Consider the following 18,897-nt stretch of genomic DNA (forward strand, 5'->3'; position numbering starts at 1 on the left):
CACTCTGTTACCCGGCTCAGTGATCTCAGTTTCTTTAGTCTTATATGCTTGTAAATTGTACATTTTCTGCTTTAAAAATGATTGAATTATGTTGTTTTTATCTTCCGGTTAAGAATTTTTATGCCTTTAGTAAATCTGTGTGCAATATTTTTAGAATTATCAGCAGTTTTAAAGTTGTTTAATTGCCGCTAAGCCTTTCTTAATGGCGGCCATTGATGTTTACATTTGAAACAGGAGACTAGTGGATTTGTTGCCAATCTAGAGAAACTTAGCTTCGCAACAACAAAGATAACGCATTCATTTATTATTGCCAATTAAATCATGCTTAATTCTTTCTAGAATGTTTTCGAGAAAATAAGTGTTTGAAATTTACTTCGTAATTTTTAATATAGTTATTTTGAGTTTTTATGTATTTTTACCTTCTCGCGAAGTGAGAACTGAATTAATTAAATGAGAAATACTCAATCGTCTGTGAAAAACTGTTTCTTTTCTTTTTTTTTTTTTTCTTAATTTCTTTTATACATCATTCTAGCTTTATTATAGTATTTGAATAGAACATGTGGCAACGATTAGATAATTCTGTTCTTTAAATGATATAAATTTTGTGCATTATGAGTTATAATGTGAACGAAATATAATACTGAAGGGGAGTCATAAGTTTTGCGCAACACAAAAAGTAAGAATTTTAGCTTATTTTCGAGTTTTAATAAGTCAAATTGTTTTTGTCATACATATATGAAATTTTCAGTGTGTCATCTTTATACATAGATGATTAACTTTCTTGATTTATTTTACTTAATAGTGTATAAGAATTTGTTTTATAAAGAAAAAACTAACTGTATTTTCCGAAAATTTAAAATTTGTACTGAAGCACTGCGCGCAAACTAACAGTAATACAAATTTAGTTACAGTAATAATTTTTAAGTGAATCTAGCGCCAGAGCGTCGCTATGGTAAACAAATACTAGAGTGAATTTTAAAGAATGCATTTATTCTATTGTGGTTTATGCGCTGTCGGCGAAGTAGACTTAATTCAATCCAATAAGTTTAAATGAAATGCAAGAAAAATGCGTATGATTTAATATTCCGTACAAGGAAGTCATGTGGTGTACACATCAGAATTTTTAGAATAATGGTGTAGGGTTATTATCGAAATAAACCAGTTATTATGATTTGTGTCCTTACTATAACTTCTCTTTTCCGTTTCCTCACCAGAATGCAAAATAATTACCTAGCATTTAAGCTGAGGTTTTTGGAGGTTTAGACGCATCGTGTTTCTGGCTACCCGTGCAGGCTACATTTAGTTCCTACAAGCTGGGGTCCTCTAATGGCCGTGCGATAAAATTCGTGAACACTCGTAGTTCGGTCCGAGATCAAAATCCCGCGAAAAGGCTGATTGCATGGATGTTTTTATGATTTTTCTCATGAGTAATGTGTATTCGAGCCAGTTTCCCTTTGAAAGTCTTTCACGAAGACATCCATCCCCTTAGACAGATAACTCGCGAGTGCTTTCTCAGAATCAAATAAACCAAACCAAACCAAACCAAACCAAACCTACCAGCTCGGATAGTTGTAGTTATTCAGCTTGTGTTATTTCGCTGCTGACAAACTGATTTTTAGCTCCAGTTAGAATTACTGAACCAGTCTAGAGTAAAATTTTAATTATGTAGTTTTTAACTACCGTTCCACGTTTAACTTGAACTTGTCAATTTAGTTACGTCACCACGAGTTGTGGCTAATTTTGCTAGCATGTGAAAATGCATTTATGTTCTAAATTATCTTTAAATAAAAAATGGTTGTTTAATCCTTTCCATGATTTTGTAGTTAATTCAAATAGAGCGAGATAATTCTCTTTACGTCTGTTGAGGTTGTTGGATTAGTTGACTTTAACAGATCAAATGAAAGCCCATAAGGGGTTAATTATTTTCCCTTTGTTCATTCGTTTGAGGCGCAAAAATCGCTTTCCAATAATGTACAATTTTAAGCCAGTGCTCCAGCATATCTGATAATCCAGCATCGCTCTCCTGAATTGCTGCCCAATGATCTCGAACAGGTTAATAACGTATATCGAGAGACTAGTGCAGTAGAATATCATGAATTCTTATGTTTTACAACAAGAATTAAAGTGATTCTAGGTGAATAATTCTTTCACATTTTTTGAAACTGTTATTACCGATATTTTTGTTGAACATTTTTTATTCTTTATATTTGGTGTTTTTGGTGTATTTAATTATGGCAAAGCACACTACGGCTATCTGCCTAAGGGAAGGAATGCCTTCGTGGAGGACTTTCTAAGGGAAACTGGCTCCCTTTATATTTGAAGAACGCTAAATGGGAAATATTTGCTAAAAAAATCTTACTTACAATATTATTCTTGAATGTTATAATCATATGGAAAATAGAATACAACTCGAAGACATTTCTGGATAAGCCTGCATATAAAGCTGTAGAGTCGTTAAATTTGTAGCAGGATATGTAAAAAATGTGCAATGCCTTCACCGGAACTTAAACCTGAACTTGAATACGCGCCTAATGTGCTACCGTTACACCACGAAGGCATGCTGGAAGGAGGGAGAAAGTACCTTATATATTGCACCTTTTAAAGGGCGACTGGAAATTAGGAGACTCAATCGCCAATCCTGGAGGTGACGACTTATTGTCCTCCACCTTTTATTTCGAACCCCATTTGTAGAAAAATCAGCGTTTTTGAGGATGGAGACGTGAAAAATGTGGAATGCCCTTGACGGGATTCGAACACCAGATCTCCCGAATACGCGTCGAGTGGGCTTCCAGTTACACCATGAAGACATGCTCAAAGGGAGGGAGAAAATACGTTATAAAGTCTTTATGTTTTATCTTCTAGCTTTACATTCATACTTTATATTTTCACTTAATATTATCACTTTCAATATAATAGCATGAAAAATTTCTTTCTTAATAACTAAAGGATTATTACCTGTCGAATATAACTTAATGGTATGTATTTTGGTTTTCAGAGATTCAAACATTTGTGGTGCTTTTGAAGGTTATTAAGTTCGGAAATGAAAGCATCGATTACAACAATGCGCTTTCGGACAGCAGTTCCGGGGAGTATAAGAATTTCGTAAAGAACGCAATGGAAGGAGTAAGTTTTATGATATAGAAATTTATACTAAATTTATTTTAACAGCAAATAGAATTTTGTATTTCTTCATTCTGGTGCATCCTTTCCACAGTCTTATCATATCAGAATTCACGAGTTTTTCGTAAGCTAGTTAAATATTAATTCTTATTCCTTATTTCGTTTTGTTGAATTTCGTATGGTGACAAAAAAGGGAAACATAGAACAAATAAAATATATCGAAAAATTATAACCAATATAATTCTTTCAAAGAGAAATAAGAATAAACAATTTTTTTAAATTTCTGTTTTCTAATATCTTTTGAAATTAATATACTGTAAATATCCTATAAATCGGTATCCAGTTGTTTAAAACACCCTATAAACCAGTAAGATAACATTATTAAACAATTCATTTGGTAATATTCTGTAATGCTTTGCAGTTGCTTCGCCCTATTAGTTTTAGCCCTCTTTAGTTTGTTCAAAGCTTTACGCTTATTTATCGCTTTCTTTCTTTAACATATTTATTTAAAATGCTTTCAAAATTTAATTAAAATATTGAAAAGAGAATACAGACTAAAAGTGTTACTTTAATAATTCACTAAAAGCTGGGTATTATTGTTTGATTAAAAGCAAATTTACGTCCAATTTTATTGGAAAAATATTTCATGAACTAGTAATAACGATTTCAAAGTAAAAACTGATTAAATGTCGTTACGCTATGAATATATTTATTTGCTAATGCATTTTTCTTATTAAGTACATTTTCAGAGCTCCTATGTGTAATTGTTTCATTCCTCAATACATATAATAATGCGAAAAACCTCGTTGTATTACAAGGAACAATTTTAGTCCATTTAACCAGCATATTTGATAATTCAGCATCGCTGCCGTAAATAGGTCGGATTATCAGACATTTTCTGTATATCTCAAGGTAAGCTAATTTATTTGCAATGAAAAACACCGCTTAAGTATCGTAGAATTTCCCTGTGTTTAAGAACACTTACTGTGTGCTGTAAAAATATTCTCTGTGCTGCTTACACTCTGCGCTGTAAAAATGTATGCCAATAGTTCGGGAATTATTCGAAGAGATGATCGTTATGAGAGATGCTAGAAAAGCTGGAAATGACATTCAGTACAAATATTATAATAGGATTTTGAAAATTTATTAAACTGAAAATTTTTTGCAGCTTTTTCTTTATGTGCTTCACTAAATCTTAACTTTTTGTTCATCAGCCGAAGTCTATAAATATGCTGAAAAAAGTTTCACATTCTTAACTCTAAGGAAGACCTAACTTGAATAAATTTAAGTCAATACCTACAAAAATTATATGAAAACATCCTTTACTTTCTTTTTCTTATAAGTTCAAATAATTTTCACAATTCTGAAGCGATTAAAAGATTTTGAAAAATCTCATTGATCAGTAATTTCAATAAATGAAATGAGATAATCATGAGATGTAGGAAATCAGAAAGATTATAAACGTAGGGTAGACTCTTGAAATCTTTAAGTAAAATGTAACTTGAAATATTAATTTTAGAAAAATATATAAACGTCATCCTCCATTTCCAACATTCTACCTTCGATGCTAATTTTCTTAAGTAGAAATTTAATGACGCTTGTAAGGTATAATTTCTAAAGAAAGATTTACTCAAATATTTTTTCTATTAGATAGGCTGAATTACTCTGAAAATTTAGAATATAAAAGTCGATGATGTGAAACATATGTTAAACAGAGTATTTCAACCAAACATCTCGAAAGAAAATTAGAATTGACTCTACATAAGAAAAGGTAATTTAAGAGGCAAAATAAATTTTATGATTTCTACATCAAGACATCCTACATATTACTATAGGGTACATGCATTCAATATATTACATAGATATTTAAACAAATTGAGAATGCCCGAAAATCATGACACGTTTTCATGAGTAGCTAATCGCTTTCGAGAGAATTAAAAAACAAAGCTCAAATTAAACGCCTTAAACTATATTTTCATTAGCGAAATGCGTTTAAATATTCACAATATTACTCACGTTATGTAATAATAATAATATCCAAAAGGGTTAAACGCTTAAGCTAAATTTAAATTAACTGCTGTAATAACCAAGCACCACAAATTATAACTTATTTATCATTTTCAGATTGCTGATGCATACAGCATAAGCAACGTGAGGGACCATATCTGGGATGCTGAGGTCAACAGTATCATACCAGCTGACGCCATGCCTAAGAATGCTGATGCCACGGTGACACCATCTATAAACTCTGGAGCAGGAGGGGTCATAGTTAATTTTACATTGCAAGTGAGCAAGAGTGTGAGTGGAAATTTACTGGAGCAAGAACTGACAAGATCTCTACAGTTGTCTGAAATGAAAGTCGGTGATTCTGCGCTGCTGGCAGCTCCTCTGGCACAAACTGTGCAAGGTATGTCATTAGAGTTGTAATTCGAAATCGCGAAAAATAGAGCATTTTTTGTATTTTGTATTTGATGTTCGGAAAACGAAAATGAAAAATGTAAGAAAAATTAAAGTTTTTAAAATATCAGAAAAATGAAGAAAATGAAATATCAGAAAAATTTCATATTCAGTTTTTATGAAAGAGAAACAGTCCATTTCAATGTTAATTATAAAAAAATTCAAATATTATTAACATAAATGTTTATATAAAAAGAACACTCTTTTTAAGTTTATTCAAAGCTACAATATCATCTGTAAAATACAGAAAATAATCATCGGATTTTGCAAAAATGTGATTTGTACAACTTGAGACTGCGGGTTAGAGTTCGGACTTTCTTTCCACGAGCACTTTAGCAGCTCTATAAGAAGGAAATGCAGTTTGTTATACCATATATGCATGAAACAAGTAAAGAAGAATAAACAAAAATGTTGATAGAGAAAGATTGTTTCCACTAATATTAAAACTTTGATAAATTTTTGCGCGTTTACTTTCTTTGTTTAATAATTAATTTCTTCTTTGCTTTATTTTATTTATTTATAAATACAAATTTCAATACTGATATTGCTGAGCTGGTGCACCAACTCTGATTATAAAAATGAATTAACGTTTTTATCAGAACATGTCATAGTGGAACTTTTCAAAACTATGAATTAATTAATATGTAGAAATTACTTTTTTCCTTCTTAAATAAACGTTGCAGTTGTGATTGTAAGATATGAACTTCTTCGCGCGTAAATCTCTAAACTCTATTGCACGAAAATTTATGCAGTTATGTCTCAAATTGTACATAAGATACTAAATTTTTACTAAGAAGCAGTAGTTACAGTTTTCCCTGATATTTTAATAAAAGTCTGCGATTTTGTAAAATGAAGTCGCAACGGTATTTTGTTGTTATATAAATTAATGATAGTCTTTGATAATTTATCTCAGCAGTAGACTAATAAATGATCTAAAAATATAAATACAAAAAAATTTAATCATATTAGGTATTTAATAAAATCCGACACATATTTGAAATTTTTTCTGGATATTATGGTAAGTCTCATTGAGTCCGAAATTTTACCTCTAAAATTAAATTAGCGAAACGTAAGTAATTATGATTTAATTTAATAACTTTTAGCTCATTTGATAATTCTAATTAATTTTCAAAATTAATATTTTTATCTTATGTACACTAAATTTCGTGAAGAAGTTTATTTAAAATGAAGGATTTTCAAAATACTGTAAAATTTGTTATTTAACAAAATTAAGTAACGTTAGACTTTGTCATTAGAAATTTGTCATTAGAAATTTAGAACATTAGTCATTAGAAATTTTTTCGAGGAAATCTGCATTACCCTCGCTGGGATTCAAACTCTAGACGAATACGCGTCGAGCATGCTTTCAGTTACACCACAAAGGCACACAGAAATGGGGAGAGAAAAATCTTATTTTTTTATATACTGAAGGATGGAGGAAGTTAGTATATTAATAATATTGAATTTATTTTAGTACATTAATAATAAGCAGTATAATTCTTCTTTAGATTACGATGAATGTTTGGATATTAGGCATAATGACTGCGCTCTTCAAGCAACATGTGTCAATTTGCCAGGAACATACACTTGCCAGTGTAATGAAGGTTTTGAGGATATGGATCTGACGTTACCTGGAAGAACTTGCTTAGGTATGTAAGAAAAATATTCTTTTGAAATTTACATAATTTAGCATTCTTTCTATTAATTCCTAACAATTCGTAGAGTCGTTAATCTATAGATACTAAAACATTTTTTTTATCTTTTATGGATACTGAAAAAGCTACAAGTAATTCAAATTAGGAGGACATTAATCTCAAAATAATGAGCTATTAATTATCAGATTTCTGTTGTTGTTGTGACTTATCTCATTTGTCTGACGTTAGAAAAAGACCACGAAATTCATCGCATCAAGAAGTACAAGATTACGCCTGTCGTTGGCAAGAGCCTTGGGCACCTTACAGGAGACTGTACGATTTTGCCTAGTTACACTCCAGTTTTGAGGAAGAGCAGTCTGAGGTGCTGGGGGCGCTGAGGTTCTCCCATTCTTCTTCTCCTACAATCAATCTACAAGAGAAGGATTTTCGACTCGCCATATATTTAGAGTGCTCCCTTGCTGCAGACACTGTGCATTTACAAACATCCATGCTTTTTCCGGGATTCGAAGCCGGGCCTTTCGTTACGGTAATCAGAGTCATTAACCACTGTTCCGTTCGGGAAGCTTATCAGATTTTTTAATTACAATGAAAAATTACTGAATCAGAAATTACTGAATAATTTCTTTTAGCTTTCCTTAATGAAACAGTAAATTTCATATTTAGGTTTTATCATCAAGTATGGTTTGGATTGGTTTAGTTGATTAAGGCAAAGCACACCAGAGTTACCTGCCGATGGAGAAGAATGCCTTTGAAGAAGAGTTCCTAAGGAAAATAGGCTCGTATTCACGTTGCACACGTGTTACACACAAAATCACGAAAACTCTCCTGCACCCAGCCCGTTCGCCTGGAATCGAGTCCAGGTCGGGACCACCAGTGTTCAGCGATTTTACCTCTCTGCCGCAGGTGAGCTGTCATTAGCTATGAGAACACGAAAAAGAGAAAATTGTGCAGTTTATGCTTTTCCTCTTTAATGGTCCTCAAGGTGGATCATGAAATAAGGAAACAACAACAAATAATTTTCATCACTTTTCTGTTGTATTAATGATAATTTTTAATGCTTTTATTAAATTCAATCATATCTTTATGTTTTAATGAGAAATGGCTATCTAGCAAATAATACTTTTCCTCAATAATAGTTTATTTAAGCTCAGTATGGCAGACATTTATTGTTCTGCTTATCATTAAAATTTCATAAGAATGTTTATTAATTTTATCTGTACTGTAACGTTTTTGACTAAAGGATTGTTATGAGCATGCTTGCCAGAGTTTGGCATATTCTGAAAAATTTGGCTATTTCTACTTTGGTTGTTGGGTCAATACGTAAGTACCCTCTATAAGGCTTCTGGAAAAAGTTGGTATGAATATACAATTGAATTCTGTAAAATAATACTGGATGAGCTCACAGTCGCATACACAGATTCATTGATAAGGTATAGGATGCAGCAAGTACATAGGAACAGTTTGAATATGATATCAACGCTACTCTTTTAACTATAAGTCACATACAAGAATTTAAAAATGATATGTGAAACGTGGATAGTTAATGTTCTACCTATATCTAGCTATCTGTAAATTTTAAAAAACTGTAAATACTTCAAAAATCATTCTGAATAACTTTATTAAAAACATTTTGTATTCATTCATTGATGAATTGATATTCACAGAAATATATATGATTAATATTTCTTTTAGCTAAAACTGAGAACTGTAACTACTGTCACGGTCGAGGCGACTGCTTAAGGGGAGATGATGAGAAAACATTCTGCAGGTAAAATAATAAATTTTAAACTGGCTGCAACATGTTTTACATTTCCTTTTAAAATTCCAAAAGTGAGTTTGATAACGATTAACAACTATGTTCCTGTTTTAGGTGTCAGCCAATGTTTGTAGGACGTAGGTGCGAAATTAATGGACTGGGTAAGTTTTAGCAAATAAGATACATATAGTAGTTTGGGATACGTACATCTAGATTTTGCTAGATAATTAAAGAGACTATGGTAAAAACCTAAAAATGGTAGAGTCATTTTAAAACTGAGTTTTATAAAGAATGAAACTTCATATTTGGTTCATACATTTTAATGAAGCAAGTATGAAATAAAATACATTTCAAGGTATTTAATTTTTATTCATTCTAGAATACTTTTACTTCTAAAAACATTCTTATAAACCTTTTAATACTAAATATTTGTTGACTTTTATTTTATTTTTTAACTTGAAAATTATATCAAAATAGTAGAATCATATCAGTAAAATATTTATGTTTTACGATTTTTTTATCATCGTTCATATCAGGTAATGTTTACTGGACGACAATAAGTGAAGGATCTGTTATTTTTTTCTTTAATATTTGATGATGTCGTTTCGTTTTCCCATTCTTATACGAAGTAATAGAAGTATTGTCATGACGAAAAACTTCAAGTATCATATTTCAATGCAAGTATCCATTTCGACCGTTCTCGAATCCATTTGGACTATTTTTCTGTGCCAGAGCTGTACATACGGACAGGATAAAGGACTATTTCCAAACCGGATTGTAAAAGAAATTTAAAATGGTTTGAAAATGCACTGACGTCTGTACACACTACGTACGTACGTATGTGTGTATTTCGCGTTAAAACGATTTACCATAGAACGTTGAATTTTTTTATAGGCGACTGCTATAACATCTAGTTGTGCACCTCTCGCTTTCATTGCAGTTAACATAACAAAATGTATACATATATATATATGTTTTAAAACCAAACGTATATATATGTTTGCTTTAAAAATAATAAACCTCAAATGAATCACCTCAAAATGAACATTCTAAATTTGTTGCTCTCACCCCTAAATTCATCTGTTCTTCTAAATTCCAGATCATTCCAAATTACGTAACACTGCTTGAAAAAGGTAACTAAAATTGATATTGAGCAATCATAACTTTGAATACTCTCTGCACCTACGAAGTATAAATACTGAGTCACGAGCACTACTTTCCCCTGACTTTCTGCCATACAAAAAACTTCGCACCGCTTAAGCTTCCCTGTCTGAAATGATTTCGTAGCATTTTATCTGTGTATATAAAGCAATTTGTTTGCCAAAGAAATAATTTTTGATGTGCCTAAAAATAAACATGGTGATTTGCCGAAATTTTTCAGCGTTTTATTCCTGCCTTATCCACCTAGCCATGTCTACAGCCAGAAATTAAACGTACCGGATTCATGACTGCGCATTTAGTATATATATATATACCTCCTCGCCGGCTTAAAAGTCCTTTCCCGGCCTTTAGTTTCGCACACGCTACTCGTATCCTTCCAATAACTGAAGTGTTTTAAATGACGAAAATGTTAATGATTCATATGAACTTTAATACAAAATTCGGCAAATAATAAAATCTAACTTTCAATGCGGTCTTCCGATTGTTATAATTATACCAGGAAAAGTTTTATACTCATTATGAAATAATAAATACGAAATTTGATTTCCGTACGATAAAAATTGTCCCGGATATTTAATTTCAAAGTTTGCAGTTTTTAATGTCATTTTCAACTTGCCTCGACGAATCGGTTAATTAAGTTAAATAATTCGACGAAATAAGTTTAACTGAAGTGCAGCCAAAAATGCGTATAATTTATAGCCCTTACAAGGAAGTCATGTGATATCTTCATCAGAATTTTAATTTCAAACATGAATTTGTAGTGAAATTCATGTGTCAACGTGAAAATTATTAATGGCTCAGTATTTAACTTTTATTAATTTATACCGTAACCAACTATTTTTCGAGATTCTTTAATAGCTGCCATTACGCTCTTTCTTATTGTTTAAAACTGAATGGATTTTATGAGAAGTATATTATTCACTATTCAGCTTTAAATTTATCCTCAAGAGAGAACGATTGAACGCAGATTCCACATTTCCGAGTATTAGGCAAATTTTGTCTTAGCCCGTCAGATTTGTCTTTATATATATATATTGCGTTGCATTTTGATCAGCTTGTAGTCCTTTTCTGTCTCTTGTCTGACGAAACATCATAATAATCCATATTAATGTTAGGTAATTAGTGATAAATTTTATTATAAGAGATTGATTTTTTATGATTAATCAGATTATAGAAAGGTTTTTTTTTTTTTTTTTTTTTTTGGTTGACGTCTGCTGTCTACGAAGCCTATTTTACTAAAATGCATCCTGTTACCAGATTTTCCGTAGTCTAAATATCAGCCTTTTTATAGCTGGGTGCAAAGAGATTAGGTTTGGTGTATTTATTTATGGCAAAGCACTCAAGGGTTATCTGCCTAAGCGTTAGGGATACCTTCGTGGATGACTTTTTAAGGAAAACTGGCTCATAATCACGTTACACATAGGGAAACCACGAAAACGCTCATGCAGCCAATCCGTTCGCCAAGATTCCAACCCTTGACCGAACTACCAGTGATCAGCTACTTTACCGCTCGGCCGTTTGTGAGCATCTGTGTAATGGGAATGCATCAATTTCTAAGATAATATATCCGTAAAGAAAGTTACTAAATTTCTATTTTGTTGTTGTAGGGAAATATATTCCTTCAGTCTCAAAAACACGGAATTGAAAAATCTACGAATTCGTAACTATATTCAATGCAAGCAATGAATCAAGCAATGAATTCGTGTTGTATAATTTATTACGAATACGGATCAATAACCCCCCCCCGAAATTATGCATTTTGCTGTGAATTATTTCAATTTTAATTATTTTTTACTATTTTTACTATTTTATTACTTTCAATTTTAATTATTATTTATTTTTGGTCACGTCTTGAAAACAAAAATTCCCATTTTGATGCATTAACATAATAGCGCGTAAATCATATCTTTATGAATTAATAATAGTTTCTGCTCAATTATAGTATAACATAATTTTTAATATAATCCTGTATAGAAATTTATTTAAACTGTTATTCTTTTCAGTTAAGAACTTAACTTTAATTTCTTTCCTCTAAGTTATTTGCAGTGAGAATTAAAGCTACATATTATTTTATACTATGCATAAAGTTTCTGAATGATTATTTCGTTTTGGAGCGCATGCTTGCAGTACCAAATTTACAAATACGTCTCCGAATTTTGTTGTTAAATTTAGTATAAAACATATTTACTTTACGTTGCTCTCACGGAGATTTGCTTGATTATAACAAGCTTAAAAATGCGCTTTCAGAGAGCAACTGAATAGTACTGTACAGTTTTCGGGTTTATTGCATTACAACGTAAACAGCCATTCATTGCCTTTAAATTATTTATTTGTTGCAAAATTTTAAAATTTAAAATATCAGATGAGTAAATATTTTATGGTATTAATTTTCACTGCGTATTCAGTCAAAAATAACAGATTTGGTTAAATTTAAACTTTGGAGGTTTTACAAATAATAATACCATTTGTTGTGAAATCCCACATAAATTTTTATTTCCATTTCAGTACTTGCCATAGCATTACCAACTGCAGTAGCTGTTGTCATACTTCTGCTGTGCGCTGTGCTTTGTTGCTGCCGAAAGTGTAAACGAAAGGCTCCCTCTACCAATGCAGGAGATCCTGGCAGTGTATTTAGGGGCATTGCTCTAAAAGGACCTGTGGGTGGCACTTTAGACAGAAAAGCTATGATTGATACTTCCAGCGAAAGTAGTGGAGAACATGGTAGAAAAGGACCGAATTCATTTGAAGGATATCAGGTAAGAAGGAATTGCCGTTGTAGTTTTCATTAACCAAATCGTTCATTATCGTTTCATAAAACTAAGATTACGAAGACAATCAATTTTGTCGTTTCTGATGGAAATTAGTACATGTTTCCTAAGGCCGGTTAAATGGAATTGTCATATCTGGTACAGTTGTATCTGGTTAAATAGAATAGTCATTTACTTCGATAATATTATTATAATACAATTTATTATTATTTCCCCATAGTAATACAAATAACATTGCATTGCATCATATAGAGAAAAGCATAGTATAAGAAAATGATGATTTTAATGAAATTGCTTTGCAGTTTTACTTAGAAAATTTCAAACATTTGCGTGAAAGACTGACGCTGTTTGACTACGATTAAGATTTGAGTATATCATACAAATTAGAAATATAGATTAGAGTATAAGGGTATTCTCCTCTAGAACCCTTTTTACTTCCTTCAACGAAGTAAAAAAGAAGTATTGTAATCGCGAAAAGTTTCAGGCATCATATTTCAACGGAAATATCAATTTTAACCGCTATCAAATGGAATTTAACGATGTTTTTGCGTGACATCTGTACGTAAGAACAGGATAAAGGAATCTTTTCGCCCAAAAAAGTTGTAAAAATAATTTTAAATGAATTCTGAAGAGAATTTTTCGTGGCGTCTGTACGTACGTACGTATGTATCTCGCATAACTCAAAAACGAGTAGCCTCAGAACATTGAAATATTGTATATAGGACTGCTATAACATGTAGATTTGCGCCTCGTATTTTCGTTGCAATCGGCCGCACTAAAAGTATATAAATATGTGTATATATATCCACTCTGTTACCCGGCTCAGTGATCTCAGTTTCTGTATTGTTATATGTTTGTAAATTGTGCATTTTTTGCTCTAAAAATGATTGAATTATGTTGTTCTTATCTTCCGGTTAAGGTTTTTATGCCTTTAGTAAATCTGTGTGCAATATTTTTAGAATTATCAGCAGTTTTAAAGTTGTTTAATTGCCGCTAAGCCTTTTTTAATGGCGGCCATTGATGTTTGCATTTGAAACAGGATACTAGTGGATTTGTTGCCAATCTAGAGAAACTTAGCTTCGCAACAACAAAGATAACGCATTCATTTATTTTTGCCAATGAAATGATGCTTAATTGTTTCTAGAATTTTTTCGAGAAAATAAGTGTTTAAGATTTACTTCATAATTTTCAACACAGACATCTTGAGTTTTAATGTATTTTTGCCTTGTCGCAAAGTGAGAACTGAATTAATAGAATGAGAAATACTGAATCGTCTGTGGAAAACTGTTTCGTTTTTGCTGTTGTTGTTGTTGTTGTTCATTGCTTAATTTCTTTTATACATCATTTTAGATTTACTATAGCGTTTGAACAGAACATGTACGATTAGATAATTCTTAAGATGATATAAATTTTGTGCATTCTGAGTTAGAAAATGAACGAAATATAACGCTGTTAAGTGAATCTAAGGCCAGAGTGTTGCTATGGTAAACAAATATAGTGAATTTTAAAGAAAGCATTTATTCTATTGTGGTTTATGCGCTATTGACGAAGTTAATTTACATTTATCAGTCATGTATTTTTCTCAAATTTTAAATAAGCTTTTTAATTTGTGCTTCCTATTTCCTTTATATCCAGATAGCTGCATTTGCCTCTTCGTCTAAAATTTAACTGCGGTTTAAAACTTGGATTCTTTACTTTAAAAAACTGTTAGTAATTGTTCAGAATATCTCTATTACATTTATTTGATGACGTAAACCTCGCTTCATGCTCATGTTCTTTTTCAGTCTTGTTTTGCTAAAAAGTGTCATTAGGATTTATTAAGTCATATATTGCATCACTAGTGCATAACTTTTAATTATTTTTGTTTACAGAAAAGGCAAATGTTATATTCAATTTGGTTATTATCGTTCCTTCTTTTCTAGATTGTTTTCACTTGCAATAGTGATTGAAGATTTACGTTATCAGTTATATTTTTTCCGTTTTAAAGATCACTAAATTTCGTTTTTGGACTAGAAGTATAATATGGAAACTTATTATTTTAATTTTTCATTTTTTCGCGCACTCTAATCGTTCACTTTATTTGTTACACTGTGGTGTTACTGATATTACTAGCTGACATAATGAAACCAGGATATGTATGGATATTTTCAAACATATGATAAAATGACGAATTATTTGCACAACACTGAATTTTAGTCATGCGTGTTAAATTCAAACACTATGACAGAAGTCAAGAAGACTTCAAAATACTTCCAAAGTGTAATAAATGCACATTTTGGGGAAACATACCAAAGAGCGATATCATTCCTTGATATATTATTTACTGGAACCTTAGAAAACACTGGAAAATGTTACATTGTTAATGTAAGGGAACATATTACATAATTAATTTTTAACCCTGGAAAATATTTAATATTTAATATTTAATATTTTATATTTTCCAGGGCAGTAATTCGTAAAAACAGAGCGAGGCAGAAACATCATTATTTTAATCAATCTTTTATAATGCTTCGTCTACTTAAATACTGAATTCCAATCTGTCTGTGAATTTAATATTTTTTTTGAAGAAAAATTTTATGCAAGAAAGTGTTTTTTATTATTTAAAAAAGTTATTTTTTTTATGAAATCTTTGGACTTATCCCAAAATTGAACAGAATATAAAAGCTAGTTGAACTTATAAAATATTTTCTCCCTCTTCCGCATGCTTTCGTGGTGTCATTAGAAGAATACTCGATGCGTATTCCAGAGGTCTAAAGTTTGAGTCCTGGGCAGAGCATTGAAGGTTTTCACGTATTCTGCTCCAAAATAACCTAATTGAATGTACAAACGTTTATAAGTTCCATTATTTTTTGATGTGTTTATAATGCTTAGTAAAAGAAAGAAATAATGCAAATAAATCTTAATGCAAGTAACCGAAGATCCAAACCCTTTTAAGTATAAAGACTTGAGCAATTATACTCAAAACAAGCTTCTTCTTTCTGTTGTAAAATTTTATTCCTTGTAAATAATAATTGCGTTCATTGCAATATTTGATTTTGCTTTGCAGGAAAGTGGTGATGTCACCCCTTACAAAAGCAGTAAAAGGAGTGACCTGAGTTTGAATCGCAGCTTATCTACGGGGTACACATCTCCTCCAGTCATGATTCCCAGGGCTAGACAACCTCAAGGTCCCAACAAGCCTATGAATTACACCGTCTATGACGGTCAAGTGTATGTTTGGTGAGAAAATTATGGACGCAGGGCGTCGCATTAGCACGGCATTTTAAAGACTTAGTTTTCACAATTAAAAGACCATGACTACAGTCAACAACCCGCCATGATCACTTTATGAGTTATGAGCTTCTTCAAAACTGTGTTCCTTCAAGAGCAGGATCAGAGCGGGTAAATAAGGTGCAAATACAATACTTGTAAAGGGATCATATACCAGTGATGTCAAAAATACTTACTTTGGTGCTACATGTTGTAGCACTTTAGACGCTTCAGTATGGTTTCTTGAGGTGCTCCGAAAACTTACTTTGTGAAGATTATCACAAATAACAACGAACTTTCATTTATAGTTGATAATCTCGCAATATTTGTTGCCAAAAGAGAAAGCGCAAGAGCCCATACTGTACGAAATACATGACAGGCATTTCTTTATGACGAAGATATCCTTGGACATTCGTTAAACACATCTCAGGATGTCATCTTGTCAAGGTGAAAGCCATTCATGACTTTGAAGAAATAACAGCATAACAAATGGTTTTGAAGTTAAATATATTCGGTAACATTTCCTATCGTACTTCACTAAACAAAAGGAGAATATGGACTTAACCACGCTGCATTTATGGCGTACCTAAACGCAGCCATTGAAGCTGTTAATAATTTGGTGGAAAGTATGCAAATATCGTATTTTCTATTAATATAACGGAATCGAGGTTTAGTGACTGATTACTTTTCAAAAGAAAGGAACACACCTTTTCTCTTTCTTTTGCAGAGTAACAAATACAGATTACATTTTCATCTTTTGAATTTGCCATAAAACTAGTAATCATTTTAATCAAAAATAAAAAAAACCTCAAAAGATGCTCGTATACTCTTAAAGTATGCGAGTGTATAATAGTTTAAAACATATCCTGGTGCTTATGAATGATTAAAATGCATATGGAATTCAAACCACTTAAAACGTCATTTGTTGCTTGAAAGATGAACTTTTCACTTTTATAATTTTACGATGTTTTTATTTATAATATCTGTTTATTACTTTTTATGTGCACTTTAACAGCATTTGTTTTGATAAATTATATTATAAAAGTGTCACAGACATAGTGTTTTATTCTGTTTTTAGGAAAATGAAAAATCTACATTTGTAACATAACATCTTTCTTTGTAAAACTTTTGTATAGTTTCTAACATTTTTCTGAGTGTCCATGTATCTAAGTGCTCAATAAAGCCCTCTTTTGTTTATGTAATCAATTTTTCTTTCGTATTTAGTGCATGTTCTGATTTAGAATTATTTTGTAAGGCATATATTAACATACTGATTTTCGGGAAACACATTTTTAATGATGTTATTATCTCCCACTATTTTAAATACATTTTGCTTATTTTTGAAAAGTAATACTCTGTGTTCACTGCTAACAGACAATAATTTAAACTATATTAAACAACAGACACATAAACAAATAACTGAAATTTAATTAGTTTTGCGAGAATTTTGCTCAGTTATTTAATTAATAAATGAGATCCGATTAAAATGTAGTGAAGATCTGACAGTTTTTCTCGTTATATATATATATATATATATATATGTGTGTGTGTGTGTGTGTGTGTGTGTAAGATAAAAAATATCAAAGTAAACTTTTAAATTTAATTGTCTGCAACCTCTTTTATTTCTTCTTTAATTTGGGGACTTTCTCTTTCTGTCTTAGAAATAGCGCCGTAAGTCTAAACTGCGTCATTCAAATTAATCATGCGATCTTACGCAACGCTTACTACAGATGCCTCTTGAGGAATCACCAAATTATAAACCAAAACATAAAATTGAAACTAAAACTGTTTGACTCCCTTCCACCTTCCTCTGCATTACTACTGTGACACTCTTCCCTTTCTCGCTTGTGCTTTCCTCATGACCAGACGCTTTGCTGCAATCATCTGTGTGCTGCATTGATCGCTTATATCACAGAACTGAAGACGAACATAGACTCCCGACGCAGGTCCGACTAGCAGACCCATGCGGAGTTTGTATATCTGTGGTCCTGGGGACTTCATCCTAGCAGGCGCAATCCCCGCCCGGCTTTATGCAAAGCAGGGAGGTAAGAAACTACCTCCATGATAGTCTAACATCCTACCTCCATGATACAAAGCATTGGGAGAACAAATAGCAGATATGAATTTATTTAGTTATTTTGCCTCCGGGCATAACTCCATTGGCAGAGTATGTCGTAAAGTGCGTACTGACCATTATGTCAGTCCCCGTCACGAGAACTGAATGGAGTCAACCCCCCCGGGGATTTGGTTGACGATCTCCGATCTAGCTCCACCACGGCCGAAGGAACAGACAGGACAGTACCAGTACGGTCTCTGCCAAGCCTGAACCTGCCTTAGACCGAACTAGGGCTTTAGTCAAATTAAGTAGCCCCATGGCTGAGACTTCCTAAGTACAGATCCAGGAATTCTCCTGAGTCAACCCCAGGAGGGAAGAATCGCTTATATCACAATAGTGTCAAAATTCTTCTGGAAATAGGTACGATTGGAGTGCCAAGTGAGTTATCACCACCAAAATGTGAATTTAAATAAATACGGCATTTAATACACCTCGACTGTTTCTTCTTCAAAATGGATGGACCCTCTAAGCATCATGTATATTCACAATCAGCATTTCTGAGCACCTACATTTCAGTGTTCTTACATCAATGCTTCCGAAATTGTGTTAATATTACATATATAAATTGCTCAAAACAGTTAGGGGATATAATTATTTTGGATATAAACAACTACG

The 18,897-nt window shown here is 31.9% G+C and overlaps 1 protein-coding gene across 1 annotated transcript in view; it reads left to right on the plus strand.

Annotated features, from left to right (window-relative positions):
* The window catches only part of LOC118184846 (uncharacterized), a 287,706-nt gene extending 270,338 nt beyond the window's left edge, over window positions 1-17,368 (plus strand). Inside the window, exons 10-16 of the mRNA XM_035354573.2 lie at window positions 2,996-3,123; window positions 5,245-5,527; window positions 7,086-7,226; window positions 8,925-9,000; window positions 9,103-9,149; window positions 12,655-12,905; window positions 15,964-17,368. Coding sequence (XP_035210464.2) covers window positions 2,996-3,123; window positions 5,245-5,527; window positions 7,086-7,226; window positions 8,925-9,000; window positions 9,103-9,149; window positions 12,655-12,905; window positions 15,964-16,140 — 1,103 coding nt within the window. The 3' untranslated portion in view covers window positions 16,141-17,368. The remainder of the gene's footprint in view (window positions 1-2,995; window positions 3,124-5,244; window positions 5,528-7,085; window positions 7,227-8,924; window positions 9,001-9,102; window positions 9,150-12,654; window positions 12,906-15,963) is intronic.
* The last annotated feature ends 1,529 nt before the right edge of the window (window positions 17,369-18,897 follow it).

The sequence above is a fragment of the Stegodyphus dumicola genome, chromosome 1 (assembly GCF_044657685.1).
Source record: "Stegodyphus dumicola isolate Sdum_Otavi_A_Nest chromosome 1, ASM4465768v1".
Lineage (NCBI taxonomy): Eukaryota > Metazoa > Arthropoda > Arachnida > Araneae > Eresidae > Stegodyphus > Stegodyphus dumicola.